Genomic DNA, 10,709 nt, shown 5'->3' on the forward strand with positions numbered 1-10,709 from the left:
CATACAACACCAGGCAGAATCCTATAAATCAGGGGTTCTCAACCTTTTTGCTTCTGAGCTCCCTGCCCAGAGTTATAAAAGTTCCAGATTCCCTGTAACTCAGCACAACCTTTTTTTTTAAATAAAAAGAGTGACTTTTGTCATGTGGTAAAAACCTGTAACAAATCCGTGCACAGCGAGATCTCATAACAGAAATCAGACGGATCACCATGTATGATGTGCATCTAAGCTCCAGGCACCACTTCCCAATAAAATGTGCACTTTTATGGCTGTCCACACCTTGCGCAAGTGATCCCCTGGAACTGAGAGCTCCCAGCAGCGGCAGTTTGAGAACCGTGCCGTGCTCAACTCAGTAAATAGCTGCCACCGATAAGCAGCAGAAGCAGTCAGCCGCATAAAGAGCGAGAGGTGAAATCAGCTGACCATTCACTGACACGCTGATTAATTCTCAGCCCACTTGCCCCACAAAATGGACATGTTGCTCCCCTTACCAGGTTCAACCATGGCATCAGGAGAGTGTTGCTGTGCAGCCTGTCAGGCAAAGAACCCGCTGCCAACTGTTGCAAAGGAGTCTGGGGAGAAGAGGGGATGGGGTTCCCTCTCCTCAAACATCAGCGGCGGCACATAGGCCCACGGCGGACTGAATTTCTCTCTTTTTTTAAGCCACCTCCAAAAAAAAAAGAGGACGATTTTGAGGCCTCCTTCTTGGTAATAAATGGGCAGCACTGACATCAGTAATAAGAAGTTTCGCTCTTTTTATTTTTTGACCCTGCTCACAGAATGGGATTTTTAAAACATTTCATTCTTGAAAGATACTGACTTGGTAGAGTCCTTGAAAACTTCCCGTGGACTTCTGAGGGTCATGGACACCTGGTTGAGAACCCCTGCTATAGATACAGAACCGAGTAGAGCCCTATAGATTACCACATGCTGTAGCATTGCTTAAGGCCCTACAGATTACTACATGCGACACCAGGCAGAAGTCTAGAGATTAAATTCTGCTATAGTATCACATACAGCTTTAGAGATTACCACATTCCAAGGTACTTTGCAGAGTCCTATACATTATCACAATCTACAGCAACAAATGGAGCCCTATAGATTATCACAAGAATACCATGGAAAGCCCTATACTTTGTACAGCTTTTATGCTTTATTTGCTTTTGTCAAAAAAAACTCAGATTATTGTTGCAGGTCTGCTGAGTGACACCACTCATGTGTTGTAAGAATATTTACATTTCCTCTGGATCGCTAGTTCAAGCAATAACTGCAGTGCGAGTATAAGGAGATACAAGTGCAGCAAAAAGCTGCACAACTGTCACAGTAACCCACTCCAGTTTCATTTCCGTCTGTTGTGAAATTTACGATCTCCTTGGTCAGACTGCAGTTCTGTAACACATTCCAAATCTGAACTCAGCTACAGATATAGTGCCACCACCATCCCCTCTCAAAAATTAGAATATTCACAAAAAACAAAATGCATTTGGAGGAATGGGGGGGGGGGGGGGGGGGGGGGGGGGGGTGGCTGAGTGGGCAGCGGGGGGTCGGGAAGCCAGGAGCAGGGAACAATCGGCTGACAGGTTGTGGGGGGGGGGGGTGGGACGGCGAGCAGAAGCAGTGGCGAGGTCTGGAGCGAGCGGCTGAGGGAGGGGAGGAAAACGGCGAGGCTGTAGTGAGTGCGAATGTGTGGATTGGGAGATTATGGAATGGAGGCAGAAATTCAGTTATTTTCTCCATAAACTTCAGTGTAAATGTTGATTTCCCATAGAAAGTTGCTTTACATTCCAAATTTCAATGGCAGTATCACACCCAGAGATCGGTCTTTGTCATAAAAAAAACAGTTGAGCAGGAGACATACAAGAAATGATACAAATGAAGCAATGGCAAGAGAGTGCGGGTGACTGTTGGGGGTGGGATGGAGGCAGCGATGGTAACCTTTGAGGGGATTTTTTCTGTGATAACTTCAGCAGCTGCCTGAACGTCGCAGACAGTGATATTTCAGTGGAAGAGGCTGCATTTGCGCATGTGCTAGTACAGCGCCACCTAGTGGTTGCGTTGTCAGCAAATGTAGCCTTTATATAGATGCAGCTTCTGAAAGGATTAGAGTGAACTGACTCTAATGTCTCCCCACACTATTTTCTTTGGGCATAGGCTAGTCCAGCTGAATGCATTAACAAAGAGTGCCAAAATTGTCAGCAATGCACTCGGACAGATTAGTGCTGAACATGTACACTTACAACAGCTGGGAAAGCAATTTGTTTCCCTGCATGGAATCAGAACTTTGACACAAAAACATTATCTCATGGTGGCCACTATACCAGAGGTTTGAGGCAACTCCAATATAAATATTAGCAACTGACAATATTATGTTGCTTGACTGATTGTCAGTTCACGTTTATTAGTGGCAACTCAATCTCTAGATGGCCTTCCCATTAAAATTCACTGTGTTGTAACAAACTATTTACACACAAAAACTTGCAGTGAATTGTGCCTTCATTTAATAAAAGTTCTATTACTTACTTAATCCCACAGATGTGCATTACTGTCAGCACCACGACAGCTTTTAGCAGGAACAGGATCAGAAAATCCACCATCTCTGCAAGGAATCGATGCATCAGAGATGGGATAGTATACTCACGCCCTTTAGAAAAAAGACAATAGTTTTGATTTGAAGAAACCAAAATCTATGCCACACCTTTTAAAAATACACAAAAGTACTCCAGAGGCAGTGCCTGCTGGAACATGAATGCTGCCCCCAAATGAGTGACATTGTTGGCTTGCATTTTTGCGCACCAGCACCCCTCACCACCACCTCAACTCGGACATGAAAATACGCCACCTACATAGACAGGGAGCAGATATGCCGGTAATTTAAAAAAAGAGAGAACCTCACTCTCAAAAATAAATATACCTCCCCTTCGATGCTCACAAGTAATGTGGACTACTGTTGATATTTGGATAACGTGCAGTTGCATTCAACACAGACTTCCTCTTTAAAGCCCTTGTCTGCGATATTCCCATGCAAAGTCCTCTATCATAGGCAAATCCAGGACACTAATACCCTGTTAATGCTAGAGGTCAATTACAGCTGCTTGCAAATTTCTGGCTCCAGGTCAGAATAAGCTAACACACAATGTGCACAGTTTCTCATTTTTGAAAAGGTTTCCTTGCACCTGTAATCAAGTATGACACTGAAATGTGACAGGATGTGATAAGCAAACACTAGCAGTAAGTCAACAATTATACTCTTCAATGACGAGCTTTATGAAGACTTCTAAATAACAGGAGCACTTTTAAAAAGAAAAAACTGATGTCAAGTATAGATGGGTTGATCTAGAAGGAAACATTAATGAAACTTGAGCTTTATGTTCTCAAAGAAAGTAGCTAAAGGGAGGATCGCATCAAAGTATAGAAATTATAGATAAAGTTTTGCCGGATTATTACTTCAAAATAAGCTCTGAAACCAGGACTGGAGGAGATAAAGGAAAATTTAAAAATTAACAAAGAAAACTTCCTTACTTAAGAGCGATGCATGTTTGGAATAATCAATCACAGCCAGAAACTGTAATTGCGAAATTGGGGTAGTAGAGCGATAGGCTGAATGGTCTCTATTTTCCTTACTTTTTTAATCTTACGGCCTGCTGAAAACAAACAGGTGTACGCGGATGTGAACTCTGATGACCTCTGGAGAGACAAAAGGTCTTGGCGGAATAGAGCTGGGCACCAGGTTCCACATGGTCTATTAAAATGTTCCAGCAACCCTGGTTCAGCGAATGATGATTAGCTTCTCCGAACTTCTGACTACAATGGGAAAGAGTTCCATGTGACAACAGTGTCCGAATGCAATCTGCAGGTAATGGAGTAAATAACTTTTGTTGCTGAAAAATGGATGTTTAGGATTGTTGCTGAATGTTTAGACGTAGTTGCATCAGCATTTGTTTACCTGCCACAAATACAGAGGTCTGGGTTCAGGACCGACAGCTCTTATGGCGCTGATGCAATATTTTGGCTGTACTTTTCTGTTAGTGCTGTTAGAATATTGGACTTGGTGTAGTGGGCCAGCTTGTCAAGTCCAATATTCTGAATGATTACAGACTTGGATTAACTAAAGATTCAAAAGATGGGTTTTCTCAGCATCCAACCGTGATCGATTATTCCAAACAATTATTGATCATCAGAGTAAAGAAGTTTAAAAAAAAAAAATCACTCTTAAGATTTGGGTGTCGCTGGCAAAGTCAGAATTACTGCCCATCCGTCAAGAAGGTAGTGAGCCTTTTTTGTGTTTTCAGCAGGCCATATGATGAAGGTACTCCCACAGTGCTGTTAAGTAGGGGGTTCCAGGATTTTGACCCAGCAACGATGAAGGACGGTGACATTTATCCAAGTTGGGGTGGTTTCTGATTTGGAGGCCTACTTGGAGCTGATGGTGTTCCCATGCAGATGTTGTGTCTGTTCTAAATGTAATATTCCCTATATCTCCTCTTTCCTACTTTGGGGACTGCAATATTCAGACAAAGACCAAATAAAGACTGCTGAGTCCAACAATGCAATAACAAACGAGTCAACAAGTTTCTCATGCCCGTCACAGTCTGTAGAATGAGAGACAGATTGAGCTTCCACATAGGACTCCGACTCTTCTATGAACTTCTTAAATCAACAATTAACACTTGCTCCTCATTTACACAATTTTATCGGTGAGATGCCATGCTACAATTATAGTATCAATGCAGCTCATGCTCAAATACCCAAGCCTGGAGGGGAAGAGGGAGTTCAGAGGGAGGTCAGACCCTCAATCCAGAGTTAGGCTACACAGGTTTAGAGGAAAGTCTTTCACACCAAGTTATAGTATAAACATACCTTTAGTTTAGATCAGAGGAAATTATTAAGCAATGAGGTGTTACCACTCTAAGGCTGGAGACAGGCAATATCACATGACTATCTCGACAGATTAGAGAGTAATTACAGTGCTGCAAATAACACACCATGTGTCTGTTTCATTGTGGAACTGGATAGTAGACTGTCATTACTAACCTTACAGAATCAGCAAGGAGGGCCATTCACATCCAAGAATTCATTAATAAAGGAGAGAAACAGTAAGGCCAAGCACACGCAAACACTAAAATAGGCACTTGCACAAAAGGTTGTAGTTTAAGCATGTAATCTCACTGAAACTAGCTGATCTCCTGTGGCATTCCTCATGCCTAATCAGAAGATCTGCTGTTTTAGAATGACTGGTACTTTAGACCATGTGACACACAACATATCGTTGATATAAACACCCCACATGATTATACAACAGTTTTTTTCCTTTTAGATGCAAATGGACTGCCTTGACGAAAGCCATCTGTAGTTAAGGTGGGCTGCGTTTGAGTCAACCTGTTCTTGAAGGCTTCTAAGTTTAATCGCAGTAAATAAGCACATCCTGAGGCAAGATAGAGGCTAAATGCTGTTGCTCTGCTAGGTTTGTAGATTGTCAATTGTGAAGTCCAGGTTATCAAGTTTAGAAGAAACAAGCTGGGAAATTAATACATTTCTTTCAATTATTTGAACAGAATATGTTTGAAATAGCTAGCCTTTCTTTGGTAGGTTCCCTATCCTGTTCAGTTCTGATTTGCTGCTGTTTTATCAATGTAGTGCTTGAGCTAATCAAGTGTAATTCTGACATGTTTTTCATACGTGACACATTCAAGTGAATAGTCATGCTAGGTGGGCTGCAGTACAGTCAACCTGACTGCAACTAGACTTGAAAAATCAAAATGGCAGCTCTAACAGGATTCAGTACTGCTCAAAACTATGCAGAGACACTTAGAATTCCTTACCACTAGGTTATTTCTTTGGTTTTGAGGCATTATAAACTAAATGGTACAATTTTCATGGGGATGTAGGAACAGAGAGAACTGCAGGTGTGCATATACAAATCTTTGAAGGTGGCAGGGTAAGTTGATACATCTGTTAAAAAGGCATACAGGATCCTTGGCTTTATAAATAGAGGCAAAGAGTACAAAAGCAAGGAGGTTATGCTAAATCTTTGTAAATTTCTGGGTAGGCCTCAGCTGGAGTACTGTGTCCAATGCTGGGCACCACACTTTAGGAAGGAGATCATGGCCTCGAAGCGGGTGCAGAGGAGATTAACCAGAATGATAGTAGGGACGAGGAATTTCAGTTATGTGGAGACTCCACAGAAGCTGGGTCTAATTCTCCCTGGACTACAGAAGATTAAGGGGTGATTTAATAGAGATGCTCAAAACAATGAGCGATTTTGTTCAAGTAAATAAGGAGAAATTGTTTCCACTCACAGGAGGATGCACATTTCAGATAACTGGCAAAAGGACCAGAGAGAAGATGAGTTTTTCCCCCACAGCGAGTTATGATGATCTGGAATCCATTGTCTGAGAGGATTGGGAAGTGGATTCAGTAACAACTTTCAAAAGGGAATCAGATAAACATTTGCAAAGTTGTGGGAAAGAGCAAGGGAGCGCAACTAGTTGGATAGATCTTTCAAAGATCTTGTACAGGCATGATAGGCCGAATGGCCTCATTCTGTGCTGCATTATTCTATGAAAGTTGCAGAAAATAGGGACAGGAAGTGGTTACGATGGCATGGCTCAGAATATGGGCAAATAGTGGAAAAACAGAAAGCTACAATTCACTAACAAGTGGAAATAATTTTGACTAAATAATAAACAGAAGCCCCAATATTTTTTCATCAGAACATCCAGTTCTGATGAAGGGTCACTGACCTGAAACATTAACTCTGCTTCTCTCACCACAAATGCTGCCAGACCTGCTGAGTATTCCCAGCATTTCTTGTTTTGATTTCAGATTTCCAGCATCTGCAGTATTTTGCTTTTATATTACCCCAGTATTTCTTCCCGTGTTCCCTGCAACATTCCCTTGAATAAATTCTTACCAAACTATCACAAAGGCATTCTGGATATTAAGGTCAACAATTCCTTGTATACTATCTGGGGCAATAAGCCTAGATTTTCAGAGTGAAGTTATTTTATCAGCAGTAACCCATAAGTGCAAAACCTAAAAGGGGTTAAAAGAACTCAAATCAGAAATTCAAACGTCCTTACATCTCGGAAAGCTGCAATGCTCTCTGCTCATTCACCATCACTGGCAAGACAGCTACAGGATTTGGGAAATGGAAATTTACTCCAAAGACAGTCTCCGAGCCCACACTTTCTACTCTGAACACCAGTCCCTAAAAAATCCCAGGCTTTTAAAAAAAAAAATGCTGCACGATTTTCAAGAATCAGAAGTATCAGCAAAAACAAATTTTAAAAGGTGCCTCACCCTTTTTAGATGTACTGCACACATTACTACTTTTAATTTGGTTATCCCCAAAAAGTGTTTTCAATATTCCACGTCAGGCAGTCCCTCCCTTCCTCCATATTAACTGAAACAACAGATGTGATCTTTGGTGTCTGCTACAGCAGTTACTTGGGAATGGGGTTAAGCTACTCATAAATGGGGTCGTGTAGCTGCTGCGTGCCCAGCTGTGCCCAGTGGTTCTCGAAATTATCTTCTAAAATAAGGATACAATGAAACACAGCCAGAACAGCAAACTACAAGTCTCCAGTTGTGCAGTGGTGTTATAAAATACTGATCAGACCCTCCAGTAACATTCGTGCCACATAAGTGCCGGGCAATGACCATCTCCAACATGAGAGAATCTAACCATCTCCCCATGACATTCAGTGATGGCATTACCATCACTGAATCCCCCACTATCAACATCCTGGGTGTTACCATTGACCAGAAACTTACTTGGATCAGTCATATAAATGTTGTGGCTACAAGACCTCACCTCCTGACTCCCCAAAGCCTGTCCACTATTTACAAGACACAAGTCAGGAGTGTGATGGAATACTCTCCACTTGCAGCTCTAACAACACCCAAGAAGCTTAACACCATCCAGAACAAAACAGCCTGCTGGATGGCACCCCATCCACATCAAACATTCAGTCCCTTCACCACCGGCACACAGTGGCAGCAGTGTGTACCATCTGCAAGATGCACTGCAGCAACTCACCAAAACTCCTTCAACAGCACTAACCAAACCTGCGATCTCTACCTTGAAGAACAAGGGCAGCAAACACATAGCAACACCACCTGCAAGTTCCCCTCCAGGTCACACAGCATCCAGACTTGGAATTATATCGCCGTTCCTTCACTGTCGCTGGGTCAAAATCCTGGAACTTCTTACCTAACACTGTGGGTGTACCTACACCATATGGACTACAACTGTTCAAGAAGGCAGCTCACTATCACTTTCTCAAGGGCAATTAGGGATGGGCAATATATGGTGGCCTTGCTAGTAATGCTCACATCCCATAAAAGAATAAAAAACTATGCTCTAATTCATTGACAATTCAGTGACACTTAGAAATTCGCTATCCTCACTTCTACACTGTTTACTTGTTCAATTTGCTGGACACATTCATAATATTACATAGCAGCACCTCAAGAATTGTGAATTACTAGCATTCACTGCTATTTCCACTATATTGTACACAACACTTAATGACATCCATAAATAGAGATTGTTGAGCCTTAGAGGTTAGTTTGGTTTGCAATGCCTGACAGTTCTAAATTCCTCTGTAAAACTAGCATTTACCAAAAACTTCATTTAAAATGATGATATTAATGTTTATAGCTCACTTATAATCTTAATTACTACAAGTGTTTTCATGGAAAAAGAACTACTTGTAAATAATAGTCACTTTTTAAACAGCTGATTTAATACGAGCTTGCAGTCACCCTTTAAATCTTGTTTATATGTTGTTTCTGAAGCTTGTACTAGTAATGTAGAGTCAAGATGTTTCCAATTGGAACTCGTAGTCCCTCTTCTATCGTAAATCTCCCATACATAACTGACACTGCTCCAGTCGAGTCTTACCTCTTGGGTGCACATTCCCCGCCTGTTGTTGTGCATTAGTGGCCGGCAGCCTGATGCCATTCGCCGAAGCAGTTGCAACCTCCTGTTGCTGAGGGTGTTCACCTGGGGTTTGCCCCCTACAGGAACCCCAAAGTAGGGAGCGTAAAGCGGGAAAGGATTGTTGGCCCCGGGTAGCCCTGTAGCAGCGGCTGTGGCTGCCGCCTCCCCTTCGCTCTGCCTGGCTGAGCTGGCTCCGCCGCTGGGGAAGGGGGTAATAGGGAGGGAACGGGGCCATCATCATCCAGCTCTGCCATTGCACGTAGCTGTAATACTGCCACAGCCACTCCTGTACTTTCCTGCAATATTCCCCAGCGCCGGCAGTCCCGGGGGCTCCCTGGCTTTTCCCAGCCGGGCTGTGGGTAGGGGAGCAGGATCCACCCCTGTCCCTGCTACTACTCCTGCCACCGCCTCTCTCCGCCATTGTCACCCTGCGTAACATGGAACGTTGCCCGGGAGTGGAGAACCTCCCACTGCAACTGCACTAGAGAGAGGGGGGAGGGAAAAATAGATGGAACAAGCAATGTGTTGTTTAGAACGACAGCAAAACCAGTCATAGCTGTTCTTGATTTGACTATTTTTATATAAACAATGTTGTTTACAACATGCAGAGTGGAAGAAGCCTCAAGCAGCATTGACACAGAAGAGATAACCACCCCTACGGGCCCAGAATGGACGGGCTCGCCTGTGGATGACGTGTTAACACCGAGTCGCGAGCGCGTGTGCGGGGCGGGGCCAGGCCAGGCATCCTGCTGTCAATCAGCTGCAGTAACCCCACTGTTGCTGCAGGGCATGGGGGGTTGGATGTAGCTCGGACTAGTAATGGGACACGAATCTTATATAGTGAAAATGGGTTTCTTTCCCTCTTAATCCCCCCCCCCCCCCAACTAAATTAACATTTGTCGGAACATTAAAAAAAGCTTTTTATTCTCTCTAATGTGATGTCTTTGCATAGCTGGTTCAGAATGACATTTCCATTAGCAAGAATGAGACAGGTTGTACACTCATTTAAAAGTAAGGAGCTGTCTTTATTATTGAGAATGAGGTGGGTCAATACGGATTATTTTAAAACCAAGATTAGAGGTATTTCATGCTTGACGATTGATATTTGATTGATCTTACTTTTGCTGAATCAGAGGAAATTGAAGAAATATGCTTATTGTTGCAGAAAATCAACATTTTCTGTGGTTTAAATTTATTCAACATTCATTTCTAGGTTTTGGTCTCAATAATCCATTGATGATTCTAATAGTCTAAAAGTAGCTCTTTATAACAGTAATTGCCCATGGCCTTGCCGTTTTAGTCACAGAATAGCTTCTTGCACAACGCCAGCTTGGTGCGAGTTGTCATCTTTGGTTTTTGGAAAGTGGATAGGATGTACTTCTTTGAATCTGCTCTACTTATTCCAGCATGCTCTTGATTGGCCTTCCACATTCTACCCTGTGTAAACTTGAGGGCATGCTGACCTACATGGGCTCCCAGTGAAGCAACTTATCTATTATAAAATTCTTTTTGTTTTCAAATCCCTCCACAGCCTCACCCCTCCCTATTTCTGTAACCTCCTCCAGCCCCAAAACCCTGAGATATCTGCACTCATCTAATTCTGACCTCTTTAACAACCCTGATTTTAACTGCTTCACAATTGGTGACCATATCTTCAGCTGCTTATGCCCTAAACTCTGGAATTCCCTTCCTAAAACCCACTGCCTCCTTAGCCTCCTTAAAACCTACCTCTTTGACCATGCTTTTGACCATCTGCCCTAATATC

General features: G+C 42.8%; 1 protein-coding gene across 1 annotated transcript in view; it reads right to left on the minus strand.

Moving 5' to 3' along the window:
- The window catches only part of fam8a1b (family with sequence similarity 8 member A1b), a 30,720-nt gene extending 21,334 nt beyond the window's left edge, over positions 1-9,386 (minus strand). Inside the window, 4 exon segments of the mRNA XM_068057227.1 lie at positions 2,521-2,641; positions 8,906-9,022; positions 9,025-9,154; positions 9,156-9,386. Of these exon segments, the coding sequence (XP_067913328.1) occupies positions 2,521-2,641; positions 8,906-9,022; positions 9,025-9,154; positions 9,156-9,383 (596 nt within the window). The 5' untranslated portion in view covers positions 9,384-9,386.
- Positions 9,387-10,709: the final 1,323 nt, after the last annotated feature.

Source organism: Heterodontus francisci, chromosome 2, assembly GCF_036365525.1.
Source record: "Heterodontus francisci isolate sHetFra1 chromosome 2, sHetFra1.hap1, whole genome shotgun sequence".
Lineage (NCBI taxonomy): Eukaryota > Metazoa > Chordata > Chondrichthyes > Heterodontiformes > Heterodontidae > Heterodontus > Heterodontus francisci.